The sequence below is a fragment of the Phoenix dactylifera genome, chromosome 11, assembly GCF_051530095.1.
Source record: "Phoenix dactylifera cultivar Ajwa chromosome 11, Ajwa_hap1_PhDact_Kaust_v1.1, whole genome shotgun sequence".
Classification (NCBI taxonomy): domain Eukaryota; kingdom Viridiplantae; phylum Streptophyta; class Magnoliopsida; order Arecales; family Arecaceae; genus Phoenix; species Phoenix dactylifera.
In genome coordinates, this window is record NC_143200.1 from 7,981,739 (window position 1) to 8,008,266 (window position 26,528).

Here is a 26,528-nt window from a genome sequence, read left to right on the forward strand (position 1 = left end):
TTAAAAGAAAAGAAGATGGGAAGTTGGACGGATTGGGTGACCTTGCACATCTAATTATTCTGATTTTTAGAGATAATCTAAACCATTTGGGAGGTGATTTATCTTATCTGGGAAAATTAGGATGTGGGAATCAAAGATTCTCTGATTCCTCAAGACTTTTTTTTATTTGTTGCTCATTTTCAAAGGGCCGTGTAGGTTAGTAGCCATTGGAAGATGCTTAGATGCACACTATCCATATCCGTATCTATATAGGTCTATATTGTTCGTGGCTGCGAGTAATAGAATATAGTATACGACTCAAAATCTAAAATAAATGGATACCAAATTTTGCTGGAGAGCAGCTTGCATGCTTCTAAATATGCTTCTGATTTTATATTTATTAAAATTTTAAATTTTATTTTTTATTTTTTTTAATTTGAAAATAAAATTTTTTAATTTTTAAATATATATATAATCCAAAAATTAATTTTTTTTGTCAACATCATATCATAAAATCAAACCAAAACTAAAAATTTTGGTATGATCTTTTCTTATTTTGCAAATTGAGCTATTTTTTTTTTAAAAAAAGAGAATGAGATAAGAGAGAAAGTACACTTTATTTAGGCTTGGATCTTATTTCAATCGTGCTGAATCGATGTGATTTTTACTAGGGGGAAGAGGAGATGTTTAAAGAAAAGAATTAAATGTTGGGAAGGCTTGAGAAATTTTTCGGGCCTTCCCAACATCTTCTTATAACAAAAGAAGGAAAGGAGGAGGGGGGTTGTATCTGAACCGGCCCGACTGGATGTGAACCGGATGGTCCATACAAGTTCGAATGGAATCAATTGGTTTAGTCTAGTTCCAGTCGGTTCAGTCTTGTTTTGGCCCTTTTCGGTTGGTTCGGAACCGAACCTGATTTTAATAGCCAAACCAACTCGGTCCCCCATTAGCTTGGCTCGGTATGGGCCGATCTGGATGGTTTGGTCTGGTTCAGCCAACCTTGATTTCAGTTATGAAAGCTAGTATGGGTCATCAGTAGAATTCTTGTCTTTTTACCCATTCTACTATATATATATATATATAAATCCCTTTCCAAACAAACAACTTACTTTTTATTTTTATTATTATTATGTTTTTGTGAAGATGCTTTACTTTTCTACACTACCTCACTTAGTATCTTTCATGCGGAAGAATAATTCACTTTTTTTCACAAGATCAATTATTAGATTGTGCAACAACTGTTTTGAGATCTATGTAGATAGATGGAAAGAAGAGGTTGGAGTGCTAATCCGTGTAAGACGTAACGTCGCGAAAAAAAATCAATCATTCTTTCATATAAAAGACAAAACATGAACTGAACCCTAAGTAGGTCAACCTAAAGCTCATGGAATTAAATCTCCGCACCCTTGGTGCTCTAGAGAGAAGCTATGATATATGTACATACATGAATACAAAGAAAGATGGCTTCACATACCCATTTTCAAAACAACCAGATATGCTTGACTTTTAATTTTTTTTTATTTATTCTAAATCGGCTATATGTAACAAGTTAGTATAAATATTCAAGATTTCTTCTATAAATAATTTTTTAGTGAATGATTGAGATTAAGGTGTGTTTGTATGGATTTTTACATATGTCTCATTTAAGTTGACATTTTTATTAGACTAAGTGTCTAAATTTATTTTAATATAATTATAAGTACCCTGATGAGTCCACGCTGGAGTGGCTCTCGGTCCGTAGATTGTATGGGATTTCCAACAGACCGGCCTATATACCCGGTCACCCACCGCTATTTGCAAAGACGGTGGTATCCAAAAGGCCGTATGCTAACACGTTTGGTATCTGGTTTTAGCTTCGACTCGGGAATCGGGATCCTCGCCGTACAGTCCTGGAAAATTTCTTGATATAATTATCCACCAGGAGGGGGAGAAAGAACGAGAGATGGCTTCGCCGCCGGAGAACGATTGCTGCTCGGTTTGCCATGATGATTTCACCCTCCCCTGTCAGGCCAATTGCTCCCATTGGTTCTGCGGTGAGACGCCGTTTTCGCTTTATCTCCCCCCCTCTCTCGGATTTCTCAAGATCCCGCTTCCTACCTCTGCGGATAAAATAATAAAAATCTCGTTTTTTGTTCTTCGAAAAAAATCAACATTCAAGCATGCCTTGTTGGCTTCTATTTTCTCCTTTAAAATTCCTGGTTTTAGGTCAGATGTTATGCATGTGCCGTTGGATCCTGATCTAATTTTGTTAATTGCATCGATCGTCATCCGGAATTTTTCAGTTTTATTTTGATGTTTGCACCAATTTCAGTGCGTTTGTCGAGGTAATTCTTCGTCGCAAATTGTTTTGTTTGGTGACAGAAACTGAATCTCGACCGGAATAATCGAGGCTGCCTTGTAATGGGTTAATAATTTGATTTTTCTTTTTGAGGAATACGTGTACTATTTTTATGTGTTGATTCCGTCGTTGAGGGAAATAAAAGAACAAGGGAGGAGAATTTGACTCGAATGTGCTGTTGTCCAGTTGCATAGATATTACAGTTAGGGTTCCTGCATCAAATGCGATAACGGTGGTCAATAAGATAATATTTGCTGAAGAGGAAGTTTTGATTTTTTTCCTCCCTTTATAATGTTTAGGATCCAACAATATGCCGCAGCAGTGAACTTCAATTTGATGCCAATTCATATTGAATGCTTACAAGTGATGAGTTGAAAATACGCAAAAAATAGGGAACTTGATGTTGGTTTTATGCTTAACAACGAACTTCACCATACATGTTTAGAAAAGCCAAATTAGGAGAGCCTATCATAAGATATGGAGATGATAGAGCTAATTCAGATGTGATGTCTCTTTGGTTTAAGGCAGCATATGATAAATTATCACTATAGGTTGGCATTAAGGGAAGAATTGATGTTACATGGTACATGAAGTCATTAGAATCAGTATGAGAACATAGTAAGCATTGAATGTAGTAATTGTAGGACAAATATCTAGTCTAATGGGCTGAATCATATGCTGACTCATAGTCCATACCTTGTTCCATCATATGCTTATTGACTTGTAGTAAGCAGGAGAAAAAAGGATGAGAATTTGACTCAAATGTGCTGTTGTCTAGTTGCAGAGATATTAAAGTTACGGTACTTGCATAAAATGTGATAACGGGGGTCAATAAGCTAATATTTGCTGAAGAGGAAGTTTTGATTTTTTCCCCCTTTATATTGTTTAGGATCCAGCAATATGCAGCAGCAGAGAACTTCATCACAGAAAACTTCAGTATGATGCCAAGGAAGTTCATATTGGATGCTTACAAGCAATGAGTTGGAAATGCAAAAAAATTAGGGAACTTGATGTTGATTCCATGCTTAACAACTAACAGAAAAGCCAAATTAGGAGAGCCTATCATAAGATACGGAGATGATAGAGCTAATTCAGTTGTGTTATTTTTTTTAGTTAAAGGCAGCATATGTTAAATTATCACTATAGGTTGGCATTAAGGGAATAACTAATGTTACATGGCACATGAAGTCATGAAAATCTATATGAGAAAATGTATGCATTAGATGGAGTAATTGTAGGACAAGTATCTAGTCTAGGGGACCTGAATCATATGCCAACTTATAGTCCATACCTTGTTCCATCATATGCTTATTGACTCGTAGTAAGCATTAGAAAAAGGATGAGAATTTGACTCGAATGTGCTGTTGTCTAGTTGCAGAGATATTACAGTTAGGGTACCTGCATCAGATGTGATAACGGTGGTCGATAAGCTAATATTTACTGAAGAGGAAGTTTTGATCTTTTCCCCCTTTATATTGTTTAGGATCCGGCACTATGCAGCAGCAGAGAACTTCATCACAGAGAACTTCAATATGATGCCAAGGGAAGTTCATATGGGATGCTTACAAGTGATGAGTTGATAATGCAAAAGAATTAGGGAACTTGATGTCGATTTCATGCTTAACAACTAACTTCACTATACATGTTTAGAAAAGCCAAATTAGGAGAGCCTATCATAAGATATGGAGATGATAGAGCTCATTCAGATGTGATATTTCTTTGGTTTAAGGCAACATATGATAAATTATCACTATAGGTTGGCATTAAGGGAAGAACTGATGTTACATGGTACATGAAGTCACTAGAATCTGTATGAAAGAATAGTAAGCATTGAATGTAGTAATCAAAGTTAGCCGAACTGGTACCGGGATCCGTACCGGTCAGTGAATGGGTCGGTACGACACTGGTTCAGTACCATACCAATACGGTATTTTTTTTGAGTTTTTCAAGTTCAATTAATTGGTAATCAATCTTTTTCAATTTTTTCAATGATTTTAAGTCTAATTTTATGTTTTTTTTGATTTTTTTTTATGTTTCTATAATTTCGGCTTAACTTAAATGATGCATCTTGTTGTTTTAAAATGATACAAAATATAATATGATTAATGAGTTGTTGCACGCTACAAGAAGTAATATAAAATATTCTCAAATTAAGTAGTGAGGTAAAAAAATATGAAATAATATAATCAATTAGATATATTTAAAGTATAACATATATTCTAGTATCTAAAATCTCGTCGAGTGGCGATGCTTCTCGTAGATATTCGGATTATTAGCATAGTCAGAAGGTACATTAGCCTACCTCTCTAACCAAGCAACGTTGTAGTTTTGTAGTCTTTGTATCACAATATGTCAAGAAGTTGATAATGTTCCGCTTGGTAGGATCGGTCTAACCATCACACATCACCGTCAGTCCATATGTGGGCTACTTACTCTTTTATGAGGTAATCCACTTTTTTAGCTCATTATTGTTAAGAAGCTCACTATAAATGTTCTTCGGTCCTAAATGATCTATACTGGGATCGGCAGCCTGTATGGAGGAAATGACAGACCTATAGTACGTATTATTTGCCATATTCGCTGGAATGTGGCTGAAGTGGAATCAGGATCCAATAGGTCGTCATATATTTTTCTTCTTATCCTTCTTCAGCATTATGTCAACCCTTTGCTGCTTCGAATTCCTGCTAGAGAAGGCATGCATATCTAAATCATGGATGACTGTTCCTAGTGGAATCTCTTAGATGACTTTTTTTTTGCTATTAAAAGCCTATAGCATAGATACAATGCAGTCACCGCCCCTGTCGACGACCTCTTTAACTGAGAAGGTCCTCCTGAATTCTAGGTCTGCCCTGTTGCTCGCAAAATTAGAGTTTGACTCGTAGTATGAGGGCCCCAATCAAGCTCTTTGCCTGGCCACCTCATCTTGCTGCCATTGATCATTCTGACTCACCTGCATGGTAGCCTGAATCTGTGTCTCGTCATCTAGAGCAGACACCTCGTTTGTCTCCTTAAAGTGATAGAAAGGTGGCTCTGCACTCGCCGGTCCACCTCCACCTTCATGAAAACCCTCTCCTTCGCTGCTTTGAAATCAACAAAATGTTTTTTCATTAGCTGTCAATCCTTTTGTGGGCATTTTCGGCACAAATACGTCGGGGTAACCACCAGCTAACTGCTATTTTAACCTGGTTACCCCTCCTCTCTTGAACTCTGTGTTGCATCAGTTGCACTTTCAATAATGCCGATCCGAGAGCATTTGCCTATGATTCCAACTAATATTACGCTATGACTTCTTTTTTTTTTGATGATTTAATTCCTGTAGGTTTATCAAGTACATTGGCTTATCAATTATTTAAAAATAGCAAAATTTTGTTACGATTAAGATATTTTTTTACCTCAGAAAATATATTTGATTTATCTAATACATAATACTAATTTTTCATATTTTATTTATATATTTTAATAATTTTTAAATTTAAAAATATGTTTAAATATCATATATTCAAAAAATATGTTTTCTACTTCAGAAAATACTTCTGAATTATGTAATATGTACTAATAATTTTTCATATTTTTGGTATTAATTATATATTTTTATTTTTTTAATTTTAAAATTATTTTTTAAAAATAAATATTTTAAAAATTAAGTTTAACTCAGATCCATGTAGAACCCAATAATGGATGCTACATATATTTTTTAGGCTCATGGGTATGCATCAAAAGTTACTTATTTTTTAATTTTTTTTCAAATTTAGGCCTATGCTACTTGCGCATGATCGCATCAAAGATTGAATAAATTGACATCAAATTTTGCTAAAGAGTAGCTTGCATGCCCCTAATATGCTTTTGATTTTACAGTTTTTTTTTAATTTTATATTTTAGACATTTTTTATTTTCAATCCAAAAACATATTTTTAAATTTTAAAAATAATATATAATTCAAAAATTAAAATTTTTTATGTCATCGTGTAGATCATCCATACATCTACCACATATAATAAAATCAAGCCCAAATCAAAAATTTTGGCATGATCTTTTCTTATTTTTCAAATTTTGAGCTATTTTTTAAGCTCAAAAATAAAAATAAAAATAGAGGGAATGAGATAGGAAAGAGAAAGCACACCTTATTCAAGCTTGAATTTTTCTTTAATTGCACTGAATTAGTGTGATTTCGCAAATTAGGAGGAAAGGGAAGCCTTTTAGGCATCTTAAGCCTAAACAAAGCAGAGGAGTTGGGGGGCCTTCTTAACACCTTCTTTTAACAAAAGAAGCGAAGAGGGAGGGGTTCCGATTCCGAATTGGGTCGACTCGATGCGAACCCTTCGGTTCGCACGGAGTTCGAACGAAACTGGTTCGTTCCAAACGGTTCTGGCCGTTTTCAGGCTAGTTTCGGCCGGTTCGGACCTTTTCTGGCCGATTCTGGTCAGTTTGGAAAAGTTCGGGGCTGGAACCATTTTTAATGGGCGAATCGATCCGATTTTCTACCAGGTCTGCTTGGTACGGGCCGAATCAGACAGTTCAGTCCGGTTCAGCCTACCTTGGTAGTAATTATAGGACAAGTATCTTGTCTAGTGAACCTGAACCATATCCCGACTCGTAGTCCATACCTTGTTCCATCATATGCTTATTGAGTCGTAGTAAGCATCAGAGAAAGGGATGAGAATTTGGAATGTGCTGTTGTCTAGTTGTAGAGATATTACGGTTAGGGTATCTGCATCAGATGTGATAATGGTGGTCGATAAGCTATTATTTTCTGAAGAGGAAGTTTTGATCCCCCCCCCCCCCTTCCCCTTTATTGTTAAGGATCCAGCAATATGCAGCAGCAGAGAAATTCAGTATGATGCCAAGGGAAGTTCATATTGGATGCTTACGAGAGCTGAGTTGAAAATGCTAAAAAAAAAAGGGAACTTGATGTTGGTTTCATGCTTAACAACGAACTTCACTATACATGTTTAGAAAAGCCAAATTAGGAGAGCCTATCATAAGATATGGAGATGATAGAGCTAATTCAGATGTGATGTTTCTTTGGTTTAAGGCAGCATATGATAAATTATCACTATAGGTTGGCATTAAGGGAAGAACTGATGTTACATGGTACATGAAGTCATTAGAATCAGTATGAGAACATAGTAAGCATTGAATGTAGTAATTGTAGGACAAATATCTAGTCTAATGGGCCTGAATCATATGCTGACTCATAGTCCATACCTTGTTCCATTTGTCACTGTTGATTTTTCTTTGTTTGTATTTGGCGCGAATTAACAATATACTTTTTTTAATTATGGAGTGAATACTATTTTGAATTTACGAATGACAGTTTTAGATTGAGGTGCAAGTGAGTGAAGTAAACCTATATTTGACTTGATCTCGACCCGGATTTGAATAATATCCTCTTGGGTGGGTGAGCCCCAGATCTGGAACCATTTTTTGTACTTTTTAGTTTTAGGTATGACAAAATCTAGCCGAGGCTTAACTAGACACTAGATGTAGCATGCAAAACTCAAACCTGGCCTATATCTGATGGAAGTCAAACTAGTGTTGATTTAAACCTGTCATATAGAAGGTCAGGCTTGGTCTGAAACCTAGAACCTTCAAATCCTGTTCTCGTTTTTGTCCTGCCAGACCTTATCAGGGTATGATTGGCCTACTTGCTTTACTAGTATTTTAGGGTAGCAGAACAAAATTTACAGTTGGTGCCCATTCATTACCGAAGTCCAAAAGACCACTGTCAGATATGCTGCTGTCTATTTAGTTCTACACTCTCAGCTTGCTGTATTTGGATGGTTAGACAACTGTGGAACCTTTTATTAAACTCCAGTTACCTAAGATCAATGATCCATCCTTCTTCCTAAACTCGTAAAACCTAAAACAGATTTGTCTTACCTTTTATTCTCTCATGAATCGAGAATCAGTTTCCTGCTGTCTTTTGTTCAGATCTTGGACAGCTAGCGACAAATTTAATTAAAACTATATCAAACCTATTCCCTTGGTCATTTCAAGCATTGCAAGCCATCCCTATTTGGTCCTGCATCAAAAAAATTGCAAAGATGAGCTCAAATTTTTGGGATGAGGCTTGTTGCTTGTGGAATGCAAAACTGAAAGAAAGGCTTTCATGAAAAGGTAGCTTGCAAGGACAGTGCTAGTCTTGAAAAGTCAAGATTTAATCAAGAAGACTGGTTGCTTGCATTAAGCATTCATTCTTTCTAAAATTTTCAGAAAGATTATGCATATCTTTTGTAAGCAAGTCTTAGCAAAGTACATGGCACAAAAACTATAAGGTTCAACAAGCATGAAAGGTAAGGTTGGCTCCACTAATATTGGGATCCGTATTGGTTGCTTGGTGGTATGGTATCAGTGCCATGCTGTTCCGGTCATTCTAAAACACTTTTATTTTCAAATTTTGAATTGAAGTTGGCATATGGTTTGCTGACTTCAATTTAAAATTTAAAAATAAAAACAAACAGCTTGAAACCTTCTTCCTGGTTCCACTCTCCCTTGTTCTGAAACGAAGATGGTTGGAGAGAGGGGGAGAGGGAGAAGGAGAGAGAGGGAGAAGGAGGGAGAGAGTGAGAGGAAGAAGGAGGGGGGGAGGGAGAGGAAGGGGGAGGGAAACCCTAACCCTAACCCTAGTGAGAGGGAGGGAGGGAGGGAGAGCAGGGGGATGTTACCGGTGATGCTGGGGGGAGGGCAAGCAGCGGATTGAGCCGAGCGATGGGTGGAGGGGGCTGATGAGCGCTCCGAGTGGTTGTGAGGCGCCAACCATGAGTGGAAGATGGGGGGTTCTCTCTCAATCGCGAGGTGGGGGAGTGGAGATGAGTGGGGACCAAGTTTATGGGTGGTTTAAGTCATGCAGATGAGGGGATTGAGCTGGGGGAGGGGATTGAGCCAGGTAATTGAGTCAAGGGGTGGGGCTTAATTGAGCCAGGGCCTTTGTACGGAATAGAAAGGAGAAATTGTTTCAGTTCCCTCTTGGTTTGGCTTGGGACACCCCGAACCGAATGGTTTGGGTGGTATAGCAAACGCTAATTAAAGGTATTGCTCTTAGATGGCCTAAGAAGGAAAAGTATTAGTACCTAAAAGCTGCTATATATTGGATATCTGTCATAATTGTACTTTGACTTGGTACATAGCATTAAGGGGCAATTTAGTCAGAGTGTTGTTAACTAGAAGGCAAAGGAAAAGGAAAGGTCTAATATTTCACAAAATATATTTCTGTTGGTTTAATTAACAATGTCAAGGTTGTTTTTAGTTTGTGTAGGACACCTATCTTGATGTCCAACCTCTAGGATTATCTTAGGATTAGCTGGGTCTCTCTTGCTCCTTCTCCCCATGCTTAAGATGAGTTAGATTAAATAAGTGGTTCATATTGGGCTCCCTCATGTTCCTCTATTAGTAAAACATGATTTCAAGATTCGAAGAATATATTTAATTTTGTTATTTAGTTTTAGTTAGTGTGTTGGGGGATTCAGAGCTTCTTCTTCCTTATTTCTCACCATATTTCTTGCTAGAAGATGTGCAGGACATTGAAGATTTTGAGAGGGAGTGGAGTATAGGGTAGCAATATATATTCACTGATAAGCTTAAAGTGGCGAGACAGGAAAGGCTTTTGCATCACATGGCTGTCATGATTGAATCTCACTTCTAAAACTTTGTTCCTGTGACCACCCTTTCCTTCATTTCATCTATGTCCTAGCATCAGCTTCCTCTCTCTATATATTCCCTAGCTTGGTCTGCACTTTCCTCTTTTATGGTTTGTGAGGGTAGGTTACATGCCTCTATATCAATCTGAATTTATCAAACAGTAAAATCGTTTGGCTAGATGCAAAAGAAAAGTGACTTTAAGTTGGACTAAATGTAGTCTAAATTAAGATTCGTCAAACTAGTATTGGGATCTATACCGGTTAGAATGCTTTTAAGTGTAATTTCTATTTCTAGCAAAATCCACCGAACCGGTATTGGGACCCGTACTGGTTGGCAGCCGGTACGGTTCGGTACCATACGGTGTCACTTTGGGTAGAACAGACACATCCAATTTTTTTTGGAGTTTTCAAGAATTTTTAATTGGTAATCACTCTTTTTAAACTTTTCAATGATTTTAAGTCTAATTTGATGTTTTTTTGATATTTTTTGATATTTTTGTGATTTCGGTTTAACCTATATGATGCATCTTATCGTTTTAAAATAATAAAAATTATAAAATGATTAGTGAGATGTTGGGAAGGCCCAAGAATTTTACCACTTTCAATTGTTGTTGGAAAGGCCTTCTTGGGCCTTCCCAACATCAAATAGAGGCTTAAACAAATTGAAAGAGGGAGCCCGATTCAAAATTGGGTTGACTCGGTGCGTACCGGCCGGTTCGCATCGAGTTTGAACGGAACCGGCCGGTTCATACCAGTTCTGGTCGGTTTAGACCCTTTTCGGCCTGTCAGTTTGGGACCTGTTTCAGCCAGTTCAGTATCGGTTCCGGCTGGTTCGGGGCTAGAACTGAAAAATAGAAGCAAACCTATCCGATTTTGCACTGGGTTGGCTCAATACTGCTCGAATCGGGCAGTTCGGCTTGATTCGGCAGACCATGATTTCTAAAATGCTTTGCATGCTAGAAGCAATATGAAATATCCTAAAATCAATTAGTACGATACAAAAATATAAAAGATACAATCAATTACATATATTTAAAGTACGATGTACATACCGATATCAAAAATTTTGTCGAGTGACGATGTCTCTTGTAAATATTCGGATCATTACCATAATCAGGAGGCACATCAACCCACCTCTCTAACCAATTGACGTTGTAGTCCTTTATGCTCATTCCATAAGGATTGCGCTCTAGGTTATAAGCAGTCTTGGATCTCTCACCGAAGCTTTGGCTTTGAAAGATGTTCTATGGCTAATAATATGGCTGTGGAGGGCCCATCCGAATATGTTGGCAGCAAAATTCGATTCGTAGGATGTTCTGGACTATGTAGGGTAGTAGCTATTAAAAGAGGATACCTCAATGCACCATATCCATATCCATATCGTATGGGTCATAGGCCGCCTGTGGCTGTGGGTCATAGGATTTAACATACGACTTAAAATTTGATACTTTTATAGATTCTGATCTATATGCAAGGTCATCTGCAGTTGCATCGTGTCCTCCTGGACCACCTCGAGGAGTCCGTCTTCCATATACAATCGTATTCTCGCGAGCTCTATCAGCTCGTACACTATGATCCCTATTATGTGTAGCATACATAAATTGGAACTCACCTGTGAATCGAAGACCATCTTGTGGCTGTCGTATAAACGGTGGTCTCATGTCTTTCACTCCCTTTCTAGCCACCAGATTCATGATCATCAGTATTGTCATCACTGCTCTTTCTGATCTCTAAATCTGAGTGAACTAACGACTCCACACTCTCCATCGGGCTACAACTGCCTTTCCTTTCCTTTTTTGCTACGCTAAGTAGCTGTCTTTTTTTCTTCATGCCCCTCTGCCTGGCTATGCTGGATGGATGTTGCCCTCCTGACTGAGTCAACAGGATAGCGTGGTGGCTTTGTCTAAGCAACTCTTGATTATATCTTTGGGAGAATATCTTCGATAAAGAGTCATGCGATGACCGGCTACCTAGTGACCTCTGTGGCTGTGGTTGTGGCTGGTTAGGTGAAAGGATGCATGGAATATTGCGATCTGCCTATTGCCCTTCATCTATCTTAAACTTGCTGGCTAAACTAGAGTGTCGTGGAGGTGATCTTGACTCATCAAGCTCCGACTTCTGTTGCTGGCCGACAAGCTATCTGATCATAGGATCATATATCATCAACAAAAGTATTGTGGATCGGATTCGTGTACTTTTGCTCCATTTTCTTCTGAATTTATTTCGGCCTCAACCTCAGATTGTAGTGAACATAGACAAGGTCGTTGAGGCATTTTTATGTCAGATAATTTTTTTGTTTGCTATGGATGAGGGGGAAGGTGGACTAATTGTGTTCATAACCACTCAAGGAGACCATATAGGGGAGGATGTAGATAGCTAGTTGGTTAAGATTTTTTGCGAATAAACCAAAATAAATCTATCATTTAGCTGCAAAGACATTGAATAAAATTACATATAATATAGTATCATATTAGTGATTATCTAATATCATGTAATAGTTATCGTTGATATGTAATATATCTGGATTCATGTTTTTCTTACTTATGACAACTACCGAGACTCCAAAGCTGTTAATGCCCTTCCTAAATATTTTTATCTATGAAAATGAATCGTGTTATAATATATAATTATTGAAGACACAAGTTAACTTACGCATGTCATTTAAGTTAATTTATCTCTTCTAGATATAGGCCACGACCTTGTGGATCAGGCGCCATCTTGTAAATCATATTACGTAGGGTGACCAAAAGTTTGTCGTCCATATCGGTTCCACTCACGGTGCACTAGAATCTCGGGTTCAGGTAGTAAACTATAGCTAGAGTTTGTAATTATTTTAGTAAAATTGTTTAAGTACAGTAGTCTAATTTTCATGCAAGTTTCTGCCCATCTGATAATCCCCCGGTCGCTCAATGATATCGATGTAGTTTTGGGCATGCATCGAATCTGCCTTCCTGATCTGATTCTTTGCCCTGTCTATCATGTCGGCAGTCTGAAGCGCTTCGCACAATGACTTGATAGCTTTCACTATTTTTTCGGTCCGCTATCAGAATGTCTGCCTCGTCATCAAGCCCTCCATAATGCTTCCCTCAGTACTGGCTCTCGCAAATTTGCTTTTCTGGCACTTGGTATTGATAAATATCTAACACAAACCGCCTTTTCTCTCAAGAAGGCTATCAAGTACAATGTAGTTAGTAACAAACTGTGCCACACTTGGTTTCAAGATCTCTCTCTCTGCATACATGCTCATCAGTGATAGAACTCATGCATGGTTATAAATATATCTGGTGATGGTTTAGGCTATCTCTACTGTTTGTTGCACCTTACGAATCTTTGCAATGTTTATCAATATAAGGTCGAAAAAATGTGCAGCACATGAGGTTTAGAAAATGTGGCCATTGCTCCATCAAGATCTCCTCGATTGTGGCCCATTATCAATGACGACTTGTATGACATTCTCCTGTTTTATCTGATCAATCACCTCCTCCATAAATCTGAGCATGTACATGGTGTTGTGGACCTGTTCGGAAGCATGAAATGACTTCTGAAAGAAAATCTTTGTATCGGAGTATCCCAAGAAGTTCAAGCTTCTTTACTTGATAGAACTAGTTTAACTATCATACATCATCGTCAGTCCATATGTGGGCTACTTGATCTGGTATGAGGCAATCACTTTTCTAGCTCATCCTTATTGTTGTCAAGAAGCTCACCATAGATGTTCTTTGGTCCTGGAGGATCTACACTAGGACCGAAAGCCCGTATGGAGAAAATGGTAGATCTATAGTACGTGTTGTCTGCCGTATTCGTTGGAATAAGGCTGAAGCGGAACTAGGATCCAATAGCTCGCTATATATCTTTCTTCTTATCCTTCTTTATCATGGTATTAACTCTCTACTGCTTCAAATTTTTAGTGGAAAAGGCATAAGGATTTAAAGCATAGACGCTGGCTCCTGGTGGAATCTTTCTAGAAGACTTTTTTTGCTACCAAAAGTCTCTAGCATAGATGCAATACGACCACCACCTCTACTGATGACCTTTCTAACTGAGGTCTTCTTGAACTTTGGATCTGCCCTAGAATTCGATTTGTAGTGTGAGGGCCCAAATTGAGCCCTATGTTTGGCTATCTCATCTTATTGCCACTGATCATCCAAGCTCGCTTAAATGGCAGCTTAGATCTGTGTCTCTTCATCTGGAGCGAACGCCTTTTTTGGCTCTCTAGAGTGGTATGACTGTCGCTTGGCGGTCCACCTCTGCCTTCTTCTTGACAACCCTCTCTCCTTCGCTGCTCTGAAATCAGCGAAGTGCTTCTTCATCAGGTATTGAATCTTTTATGAGCATTTTCGATATATAGATACGTTAGAATAACCACCAGGCAGATGCTATTTCAATCTGGTTATTCCTTCTCCCTTGAACTCATTGTTGTATCAGTTGCACCTCCAGTGGTGTTGATTTGAGAGCATTTGTCCATAATCCCAACCAATGTTATGCTTTGGGTTCTTTTTTCTTGATAGTTCTATTCGTGCATGTTTATCAAGCACATTAGTTTATTAATTATTTAAAAATAGTAAAATTTTATTATAATAAAAAATATATTTTCTACTTTTGAAATATTTGACTTATCTAATACACAATACTATTTTTTCATATTTTTTAGATGAATTATATATTTTTAATATTTTTTAAATTTTAAAAATATGTTTAAATATTATAAATTTAGAAAATATATTTTTAATTCAGAAAATACTTCTGAATTTTGTAATATGCAGTACTATTTTTTCATATTTTTATATTGATTATATATTTTTAATTATTTTTAAATTAAAAATAAATTTTAAATATAAATATTTTAAAAAATTAATTTGAGCTTAGATTAATGTAGGATTTTATCATGGATGCTATATATATCTTTCTAAGCCCGTGAGCATGCATCAAAGGCTACTTATTTTTCATTTTTTTTAAGTTTAGGCCTCGACCACTACGTGCATGATCACGTCAAAATTTGAATAAATGGACACCAAATTTTGGTTGAGGATAGCTTGTATGCCCCTAAACAATCTTCTAATCATAGGATTATTTTTTCAATTTTATTTTTTTTATAATTTTTTAATCTAACAATATTTTTTTTAATTTAAAAAATTATATATCTAACAAAAATTAAAGATTATAATGGGATTGTGTATATTATTTATAGATCTATAATATATCATGAAATAATGCCAAAATTGAAAATTTTGGCATGTCCTTCCCTTATTTTGGAATTTCTTGGTATTTTTTTCATGTTGAAAAAAAGGAGGAGATGAGGCAGGGAAGGGGAAACATACGTTGTTTTGAGTTGGAACCTTCTTGAATCGTCGAAATCAGCATGTTTTTGGCCGGAGGGGATTTGAGAAAATGGTGAAGAAAGGTCCTGAGAAGGCTTCCCATTAGTTAAAAAGGAGGGGGGAATCGGTGCGAACCGGCAGGGGGGGGTACTGGTGTGAATCACCCTGTTCGCACTGGTTTTGCCCCGAACTGTCCGTTTCGAAGCAGTTTGGGGGTGAGTTTCGATTTTCCGAATTGATTTGGTTCCAAGTTGGTTTGGCTCGGTACGGACCAAACCGCCTGGTTCGGCAGACCATGGCCAAAATCATGGAAATTTAAGATGTCCAGCACCTATATTTGTGTAGTCTAGCATTCCAGCATTTGAGCTCTTGGAAATGATTATAATCTTTAGAAGCTCTAGCATGCAGTTGATCTACTCAATGACGGGGTGAATTTTTGTGCAGCTAAGTCTGATCATTTGGAGCCCTTGCATACATGAGCATAATTCTTTGATACTTACAAACACTTTCCCAAGTGGTAGCATGCTATATGGGAATACTGACAAAGTTTTGCCCTTTTCGTTTTCCTTAAATTTTTTTTTGGGAGAAAGTTACTTTAGTAAAGTTATGTTGGTCACACCTATTTCTCTTAGGAAGAATGTGCTTAGCCATTTCCAATTATCTTTCCTCCCATTAAACCATCTCAACAGGTTCCCCATATGAGATAGAGAGCGTGAGTGAAAGGCATGGAATCATGGCCCTTCCCTCCCTCTCTAGACAGATTCGTCCAGTAGGCTTTGGTTTTGTTGTGCCTCACTGTTTTTATGGAGTTTAAGTAGTAGCCTACTAATGGTTGCTCCATATTGGCCTTCTATAATGGTTGCTAAAGTAGTCTGGCTCCCAGCTATAAGTCTTTAAAGATCTCAAGGGCCATCACTGTCCAACTTATCTTGGAGAAATGTTTGTAGTAATTCAATTGTGAGTTTGTCTGGATAAGAAGGTGCTGCTTCTCTTTTTAAGTATTTTGACCCTGTGCTTTAGAAGAGTTGAGCCAATATTTGGTTCCCCCCACATTTGTTTATCTGGGATGTTTGACTAAACAAATAACTGAAGCTACCTTTTTTTCATTAATCAAGAAAGTCTGTTCAGCTAAAATGGCCAAATACTTTAACCAGGTTAAGTACCTAAAAAGCGCTTTCAGCTACTCTGAAATCTAAAATTACCCTTTCAATTTCTGCTTTATGGGAATGCCAAAAAAGTTGTTTGGCTGGATAAAAAGGTTGGTTAAAGGAAGTTTTCCTCAGGTTTATTTCTGGTTATTCGTGAAACAGACGTCTTAGTGATGGCATGGTAATTATACCTCTACATTCTCCAGTGTCAGAAGCTTAGCCTAGTGAGTTGCTTTAGGTGATAAGGGTGTGATGTAAATGCTGGCTTACCATGCATCGATTTGTTTGTTGCAGGTAACAAAAATCTTAAGGATGTTATTTTCTGGTTTTTGAATGTATGTGAGCACAATATGTTTGTTTCAATATCTTAACCATCCTACTTTTACAAGTATGATTAAAATACCTCTTAATGCTGTCCCTATGTTAATTAAATAGAACCTGATCTCCACACATTTTTCATATTTGGAGTGGCGTTAGTTTTGTTGCTAGAAGGCTTATGGATTGTGGTTATATAGAGTTGCATTATCATCATCTTCCATCTAATGTCAATTATTATGATGGCAATGTAATCTCAGCCATTCCTTTTATGATTATGATTGGTATGGCCCTATTTTCTTGGCAGTATGATGTGTTATTTTTGACTACAAACTTGGCAGGTTTCGCCACTTCCTGCAAATGTTCATTCATCAATTTGTCGTATATTAATTATATTTTCAGGACGTTGTATATTACGAGTGTGGCATCATGGTTCTGCCCTTCAACCATGCAAATGCCCCATATGTCGGCGTTCGATAACTTTGCTGGTACCTACTGATGCTGCAATAAGTCAACGCCATGATCTGGAAGCTAGTCAAGTTCTGGAAAACGTAAGGAAGTACAATCGTCTGTTTGGTGGAGCTCCAAACAGCCTCATTCAGGTACATTTCCTGTACATACCAACTTCTATCAAGGCCATCAGATTTAAGTGTCTATGACTTTTCTTATTTGGATTGAATGAGAGACCCTTGCCATATGTTCGTTTATATTCTACTTATGTTTTCTGGACACTAGCATCTAGCTCCAAGGGTTTATGTTAGACATGTATCTAGGTCGGATATGTGTCAGGCACTTGGATGCTAATCAAATTCTTCAGTTCCAGTTATTAAAGATCGTTGGAGAGTTGCACTCTTCCAATAATGACTTTAGATGTGAACTTTTGTTCTCTTAGATATTGGTCAAGGACATATGTACTAAAATGACTGAAAATATCATATTTCTTCTTTCTCGTAAAAGCAATATCATATTTGTTAATATTGTTAGGCTAATCTGGAAGTTCGAATGGGAAACATGTAGATCGAAAGACCTTAACTAATAATATCTTTAAAATATATTGCAATATTTTAAATATATAAATACACAATTTAGATAAGCTTGTTAGTTTCTGGCTTGTCCCTATATTTTTTTTTTTCCTTTTGGAGATTCAGATGCTTGGATAAATGTCTGAATCTGATTTTTGCTTCTATGTCGATATCACAGTGTATTCTGCTGCATAAAAAGGGCTTTTAGAGTTTTACAAGATTGACTTCAACCATAAGTATATTCTTCATGGGTAAAAGGAAATGCTTCTGATAATTCTAACATATGCAGAATGGCTTTTTGTGAGGAAAGCGTCAGGGAACAAACTAGTATGCTTCTCATTTTTATTGGACCATTTGCTCCTGTTTTTCTTAAATAATAAGCATTAAGTGTTGAGCAACTATACATGGTTTTATTTATAATTTTTCTTTATTAATTTCTATTGAAGGCCATCAATTCTTGAATCATAAAAGGACAACTCTTTTCCTTTAGATTTGGGCTCCTTTTTTGTTGCCAAATTTTTATCCCCTATCGCGCCACCTTTTAAAACAAGTCACTAGGACGATTCCCATATTTTTTATTGAAAATTATTTACGACATCAGTAGCAAATGCTTAATAATTGATAGATGATAAATCATATCTCTTCCATTAAATGCAAGTATTTGCTATATAACTAAAATTTCCATTAAATGGAAGATACATTTCTGTTTCTTTAGTTTTGTTTTTTAAAGTTCAATTGAATGGTCATCGTCTTTATCATCAACAATATTTCTGTTTCTTTACTTCTCTTCTTAAAGTTCCATGGAATGGTACATATTTTTTGCTTCATTGTTCCTTTGGATTTAACTAATAAATCTCCTGTTAGATCCTAGTTGCACGTCTCTTCAGCCCCATGTTCGTATCTGAGTTTTAAAGTTCTGATTCTGACATTTCTGTTTCTTATAGTTGTGTTTTCAATGGTCATCATTATCATCGTCATCATTATCTCTATTTCTTTAGTTGTTCTTTTAAAGTTGAATCGAATGCTACATATTGTTGGCTTCATTGCTTTTTTGAATTTAACTAATAAGTCTCCAGTTAGATCCTAGTTGCATGATTCTTCAAAACCGTCTTCATATCTGAGTTTCAAAGTTCTGATTCTGACATCACATTTCTTAAATTTTCCTCAGAGGTTGCGGGATCTTCCATTTTTCATTCGGAGGTTGTCAAGAGAACTGATGGACCCTCAAAGGTCTCTTCCTCTAGTCATCAGGGCACGGATGATGTTTGCAGTAAGTTCATTTAAAGGATAATTCCACTGGATATTTTAAGTGATGCAATGCGAAATTGCCTTATATCTTTCCTTGTACTTGCATTTGTTTAATTTAGAGATGTATATGTTTTTTTAGGACATAAGCGTGAGAGTTGAATTCTGACCAGAGTTAGATTTTGACTTGACAAGAACAGAAAAAAAAAAAAACAGAATTCAGGAACTGGTTGTACATTCTTATGATTTAATTGAATACAAAATGGTATTTGTTAGAAAATAAAAACTTTCAGCATAAAGAAAATCAATTGATTTCTTTGAGCATTTTTTATCATGCATCAGAAAGGTGATCTTTGTTATCTACATTTTTTTAATTAAAAATATATCTAACTTTGTGCTGGGAGCTTCCAAGAGTCTGACATGTCAAATCAGTGTAACATAGGATACGGGCATTCATCTTTCTGGATGGAGGTGACAGAACCAGTAACATTGATTCAGGCTACATCATTTAGGGTAAATATTAGTTTTAGCATTGCTGGTATTTGTTTGTTCTAACTAGGGTTTATCTAAACGTGCATGTTCTTGCATAGAAAACTAGCACTGGAAGCTAGATTTCCCAGTTTGATTTTAGAGTTGATAGTTTCTCATCAAAACTGAGTATATTCTTTTTGGTACATAAACAAGTGTAAGTCTGTACCAACACCCATACATTGACACACACTAAAACAGAGCTTAATTAGTATTCTAGGAGTTTGGAACCTTAAAAACTCAACAACACCCCCCCCCCCCCCCCCCTCTCTCTTTTTCTCTCACTCGTGTCAACCATCCTTTCCAATCATGTGCTGATGTTCGCTCCTGTCATTATTGTAAACCTTATTTCCCCCCTGACACTATTTGAAATGGATGCATAGCCCTCAAATGACAGCAATTTTGTTTTGTTTGTGTGGATCTACATCTATCAATTTAGATTTTCTTTAATCTTTGGGCCAATGCTTGGGTTTCAAGGTGTGATTACTGTTTTTTAATTTTCTTTTTTATGGCTAATGAACTGATATATAAATTGTAGATGGCACTTAGTGCGATCTATGTCTTGAGCCCAGTGGACATTCTTCCAGAAGGTAATGCAACATTCAATTGATTCTCATCACACTTTCTTGTATTTGATGATATCATCTATTGTATTTTTAATATCATCTGTGTATGCTTTTTATACAGGAGTATTGGGGATAGTGGGTTTGTTGGATGATTTTTTGTTCCTGCTGATTGTTTTTCTCCATCTGGCTGCTATATATCGATCTGTACTTGTTTATCGGCATGGAAGCCCTTGAATTGAATGGTTGTTCGTGGTCTAAACATTGTGTGCATCGTGTAGAACTTATTTTTCTAGTAAATCTCGCAAAATAATAGTCAATAGTTGAATTCATTTGAAGAGTGTTATTTCTTTGGTGGTGCTTCTTTTCTAGTGTTTCCAATAACAATCTGTTTTGCAGTACAAAGAAACATACACCAAATTGTTATTTGTAAGGGGTTTTTCATGCATGCTAATTTTATTTGCTACAGGAGTATAGAAACATGAGTTCTCAAAAATCAAAAGAGCATATGTTTTGTGCTGGCATTTATGGTGATTGCAATGGTAGCTCAAAACACATGCTTTTTTGATGTTAGAAAAGTCACGTTTCTGTACGCCTGTAGCAAATCACTGGCGTGCATGAAGAATTCTTTACAAATGCCAATTTGTTATATATTACTTCATTTTGCAAAAGAAACAGCTATTGGGAACACTAGACAGGAAGTACCATCAAAGAAATCTCACTCTTCAAATGAATTTACCTGTTGACTGTTATCTTGAGAGAGGAAAAAAAATCCGATGGCATATTCTATGTATGTGATCTGTGATTATAAAAAAACTACCTCCCAACTCAAAGATCTGCAGCCATTTACTGTGAATACTATCATGCTTGTTCTTTATAATTTAGAATGATGGGCAAAAACTTTGGAGAAAGAAGTTTGATAAGTTACAGGGTTAAGAGGGTGTGTATAGAGAGAACCAATTGTTGACTGTTGTAGGATTGTTGCTATGCGCACCAAGCGTATAAAGCTCCAGTATCAACTTCTGAATCTGAATTTTTTTTTTTTGTTAAAACCTTGGTCCCATGGCCAAGCAAAAAAGAGATTTTACAAGCAATAACAGAGATGTTAGGTCATATTACAAAAATGTACTGCTTCCTTTTTCTCCTGTAGACATAATCCTGTGCAAACTATGGATTTGTAAACAGTTCCAAGGCACCACGCAGGGCAAGAAGCCAATAAAAGTAAATAGAGGTGGCAATTTACACCGCCCCATTGGGTTCCTAAGCTGACTCACTAATGGGGTAGGTTTTATTTGACTTGTAGGGGAAAATTTGTAGCTTTATCCAATCTTCTCCACCCAACCCGTCTGGCTAACTCAATATGTTCCGTTTTGTCCTACGGCAATTATAAGATGGGTATGGTCTACTTGATCCATATCCGATCGGTTGCTATCCCTAGAAGTAGTCAAGATGATTGCAACTGAGATTGTTGACCCAACTCTCTCCACTCTTGCTGGTTACTTTGTCAATGATGGATACAAAAAAAAGCTAAGCCCGAGGCTCCTCAATGCTTCTGGCACCTGATCGTGGAAAAATTATTGCTGGCCATCCGCCATGAACACACCTGCCAAAAAGAGCGTACTGATCCAATCACCACAATTTTGCCTCTGGCTGATCAACCAGGCCATAATCTCTGGCAGTTTTGAGCCTCTTTTATCTCCAGCGGAGCTGCTACTACCATCGAAATCAAGGGACCAGCCCAATCCCAATCGTTGAAGCATGGTAATGGAAGAAGATTTTTATTTCTGGCTACGGGGCACGAGGTTACTCACCGTCGTAGACGGATTCTCCTCTTCTGCTGGCTTTGTCTGGGATATAGCTTAAGATCTCCGACGCAGCAACAATGCCTCCACGCATCTAAAAGAACCACCAGTTGGAAAAAGAGCTCTTGGCTACGCACTCCTTTGGGTCATTTTGGTCGAATTGGTTGGCGCCAAATGCTTTAACACAAGGGTTGGGGCTTCCCTGAGCGTAAGCCATTGGATACAGGAAGAAGAAGAAGAATGAGGCTACTTGAGAAGAAGATTGTTTCCGGACTGTGGGATCCATGGAGTCAGTGCATTCGGGTGGGCAGAGGGAAGGCAGGGTCAGCACGCATGCCCAGGTCCCTTGGTTGGATAGAATAAAAAGTATAGAGCAGTATAAAAGAATGAATTACAAATAAGATTGCTTCAGATTGAACACAGTTTGCATGTCAAGTTTATGATGGTGCTTCGTGAGTTTATAATCTGGTCTTTATGAATATAGTGTTGCAATTTCATGCACTACATGCAGGAGATTAGAACACAAAATAAACAAACCATGAATCTACTCGAAAAAGATTGAAGCATACCTTGATGGCCCTATGCAACCATTGTTGATCGCTACAGCAGAGATGGGATGGATCTTCCTCTCCTTCTCGTGCTTTATGCATGTCTACTCGGTGGGATAGGTGGCAGATATATATATATATATATATATATATATATATATATATATATATATATATATATATATATATATATATATATATATATATATATAGGAGTGGAGTGGAGACTCAACCCAATTAGTAATATTAATGGGTCCACCCATTATAGAGCCTATTAACTAAATCAAACCTACACCAATACTCACTACACCACAAGACTAAGACAATAGAGTCCAAATTAACTATATGATCATAAATTAATTATGAGCTTTTTAATATTTATTTAGATGACAACCTAGCCCATCTTATGTAACAAATCAAATTAAAATTAATTTATAATCAATGGAAGCCCACTTTTATGAGAAATTCTAACATTCTCCTACTTGGGAGACATTGATTAAGGCTTTAATTTTTTTTAAAAAAATATATTTGTTGCCCAGATAGACAACCCAAGAGGGGGGATGAATTGGGTTTTTAAATAATTGTTGCAATTAAACGCTTTGTGAGTAACTAATTAAATCTTTTTCCGAGTAGATTAATTAGATGCTATATGCAGTGGATGAAGGGAAAGTAAGAGACAATAAAGCAATCACGAACACAAACAAATTTATAGTGGTTCGGAGCTAACCCTTGCTCCTACGTCCACTCCCCAAGCCTCACTTGGGAATTCACTATAATCCCACGGATTACAGCCGGTTGTTTTACAAGTTCACAACCCAACTTGTTGTTTTACGAGATCACAACGAACTCGGTCGGTTTTCCCAGGCTCACCGACTAGAACCACCCGATTGTTTTTCCGGGATCACAATCAAACCCTTACACCGTTGGTTTCAACCTAGGCTCACCAACAAACCTTAACACCTTTGATTCAATCCCCTGATTGAATCAAGTAAGGAACAAGAGGTTTGAAAACAAACAGAAAAAGAAAGAAGCTTCTTAACAAGCAGATATTCAGCGATATTAATAAGAGAGAAGTTAAGAGCCCTCAAACAAATTTATGAAGATGTAGAGGAGGGCTTCTCGAACTCGGGGTCTCCTCTTGAATGTCTCGAAGACTTGATGACTGACGGAGACTTCTTGAATGCTGGGAAGAGTTGGTTGGTTGGAGTTTAATGCCCCTCTTCCTTCTTTCACTTGTATTTGCTTGAAATCCTTTGGTAGGTGGAGATTACTTGTTTTCTTTGAATGGAATGTCACTACTCTACCTTGCTACAGTTCTCTTTAGCTATTTAAGCCATTTCCCACGGAAACTAGCCGTTAGACCCAAAGATCTAGCCGTTCTGCACATTCTGCAACTCCTGACAATGTTTTCGTTGGGATCGGAGTCGACTCGCGCGATCTGGAGTCGACTCGCCTGTTGTAGGAGTCGACTCATGCTTTTCAGGAGACGGCTCGGCAACTATTCCGGATTTGAATTAAAGTGCTGCCTCGACTTGGAGTCGACTCGACTCAACCTGGAGTCGACTCGACTCAACCTGGAGTCGACTCCCCAATGTCCGGAGCTGACCTGGCATTTTTGGAGACGACTCGTTCCAAGGAATCCTGAGATGTATTTTTCAAGTTTGCTCACTCGAGTCGACTCGAAAATTGTGGGAGTCGACTCGGCGCTCAGACTCAGAAATCCCGATCTTCTGTCTGTTGACTTGTGCCGTCTAGGAGTCGACTCAAACTGTCTCGGAGTCGACTCGGTTCTCAGTATCCGAAAAACAGTCTTCTGTCTTTTAGGGTCGCGCTGCCTTGGAGTCGACTCGCCTCTCAGAGACGAAAATACCGTCTTCTGTCTTTGGGGTTGCGCTGTCTTGGAGTCGACTCGGACTTTGCGGGAGTCGACTCGGCTCACAGTGTCCGAAATTTGCTCTCTGACTTTTGCCTTGTTTTCCTCTGGGAGTCGACTCTCGCTTCCTCAGGAGTCGACCTGCCAGCCATCGGAGTCGACTCGAGTTCTTCAGGAGTCGACTCGGCTCTCGGGGTCCAAAATAGCATCTTTGTCTTTCTGTCTGTTACTCCCTGGAGTCGACTCGGCAAGCATCGGAGTCGACTCGCGCTCTTCAGGAGTCGACTCGTTGACAGGTTCTGAGATGATTCTTTCTGTCCGTCTGTCTGTTCTCAGTCGGAGTCGACTCGTAATGTACAGGAGTCGACTCGAGCCTGTGTCAGTGCTTCTAATACGCTTGGAGTCGACTCGTAATCTCCCGGAGTTGATTCGAGACTCAGACTTTGGTTCAAATTGAGTTCTTTACTTATCCAAAATGTATTGAACCAAATCTTAACCATAAATTTACAAGTATTTGACTGAAACACTAGATTGAATTCATTAGTACAACATAAGATATACTCAAATGCTTTGAGCTCATCAAAATCAAATAGGGTTATAATCAATCACTTTACAATATTTATTGTATACTTATATGTAATTCGAAAATGACTCCCGGGCTAACCTCACCTTATGTGGCTACATATACAAATGTCCTGAATGAACAACATTTTAAATCCAAAAATTCAGTCCGACAAAACCACTAACTTTGAATCATATATAGCAATCTTTATATCATTTGCTGATACAAGACCCTTCTATATTTACAAATATTAGTAATTTTATCGACATGGATCTCAGTAATGTAGTGCATGTAGTGTGAACTTTATAACCTTATGTGATCAAAATATGTAAAGTTCATTATTAGTCCACTTTGTGGTCTCAAATGAAATTTCTTTATGCTTTCAAATGAAAGTTTCTATAACAACTTTAAACTTATGTCACAATTTTACCTTTATATATCAAGACAATCATGATATCAATTATAACATAAGTAATACCTTTGTGCTTCAGCAGCACCTTTATGCTTAGGACTTTTATTTAAATAACATTTACAAAAAATTATACGTGCATAAATGTAAATGTGATATTCCAATATGAAAATAATAGAAAAGATATTTTATGGCATCCAAATAATATTCAACAAAACAATACTTCCACTAACCAAGTACATTAAAATATTCCAATAGACCCATGTTTTCCACATATTTAACAAATATATTAAATCTAAGTCTTTTGGTCAATGGATCCGCCAGCATTGCATCAATTTCTATGTGCTCAATAACAACATTTTATTTTTTTCTTTTTATTTTGATATCAGTTTTAGCATTTTTTTGATATTATTATTTTTTATTAATCAAGTTCTAAGCATGATATATATACTTTGGTTATTTTTTTGAGAGAGGAAATTGTGACATGAATATTAGGTTTCATATTCTCGTTGAGTTAAAGATGCTAAGGTGGCTTTATGTTCTACATTTTTAGAATTTTTCTATGTATTCTTTTTTGCCAACATTTAGTTTTTCTAATAATCAGATCATCAACATTATAGATCACCACTACAAAAATATTTCAAAAACTTCTAGATAACCATGACTTTAGGTTTTAGAAATCATGTATTAGTGACTAGCATTTCTTTTTTAAGTGAGAATTAGAAAAAAGAGCGCATAACAGAACATTTTAGTTAAAAAGTGAAAAGTACTATTTGATGAAATCTTGACCTGCGCCAATTCCACTAGACTTTGGATCTTCATTTTGTATCTATCGTAATCTGTTAATTTAAAATTTTGTATTTCCTTCAACCAATCTCTTTCTAGCTTATTGAAGTTTTATCAAGTTTTTTCCTCACAAATACTAAAACTTATTCCGTATATCACATGTATGGTCAGATGTATTATCTTCCATATAAAAATTATATTTTTATATGTTTATATTGATATTTTATCATATTTATCTCCCCTGCAATCATAGGGGTATTTTCCTTGTTGATATTTATTCCCTTCTAGCTAGTGTTTATTTAGTGGTGCACGTTTCTGCATAGAAAGCTAGCATTCAAAGCTAGATTTGCTAGATTTGATGCTAGATTTGATAGTTCGTTTGGATTTACGACTGCCACTAAAATGATAGTAGATTTTGTTTTATTTGTTTGGATCTACAACTACAACCAAAATGA

General features: G+C 37.0%; 1 protein-coding gene across 1 annotated transcript; it reads left to right on the top strand.

The window, feature by feature from the left end:
- Positions 1–1,760: 1,760 nt before the first annotated feature.
- Positions 1,761–22,354, top strand: LOC103711272 (uncharacterized). Its single transcript, XM_008797359.6, has 5 exons — positions 1,761–2,012; positions 17,138–17,337; positions 18,926–19,027; positions 20,069–20,120; positions 20,218–22,354. Exons 1-5 carry the CDS (start codon positions 1,922–1,924, stop codon positions 20,328–20,330), a joined length of 558 nt encoding a protein of 185 aa, XP_008795581.3. The 5' UTR covers positions 1,761–1,921; the 3' UTR covers positions 20,331–22,354.
- The last annotated feature ends 4,174 nt before the right edge of the window (positions 22,355–26,528 follow it).

Coding starts and splice junctions, on each gene's coding strand:
- LOC103711272 (XM_008797359.6), top strand. CDS start 1,922: ATGGCTTCGCCGCCGGAGAACGATTGCTGCTCGGTTTGCCATGATGAT. Junction 17,338..18,925: donor CTCCAAACAGCCTCATTCAG/GTACATTTCCTG, acceptor AATTTTCCTCAG/AGGTTGCGGGATCTTCCATT. Junction 20,121..20,217: donor AGTGGACATTCTTCCAGAAG/GTAATGCAACAT, acceptor CTTTTTATACAG/GAGTATTGGGGATAGTGGGT.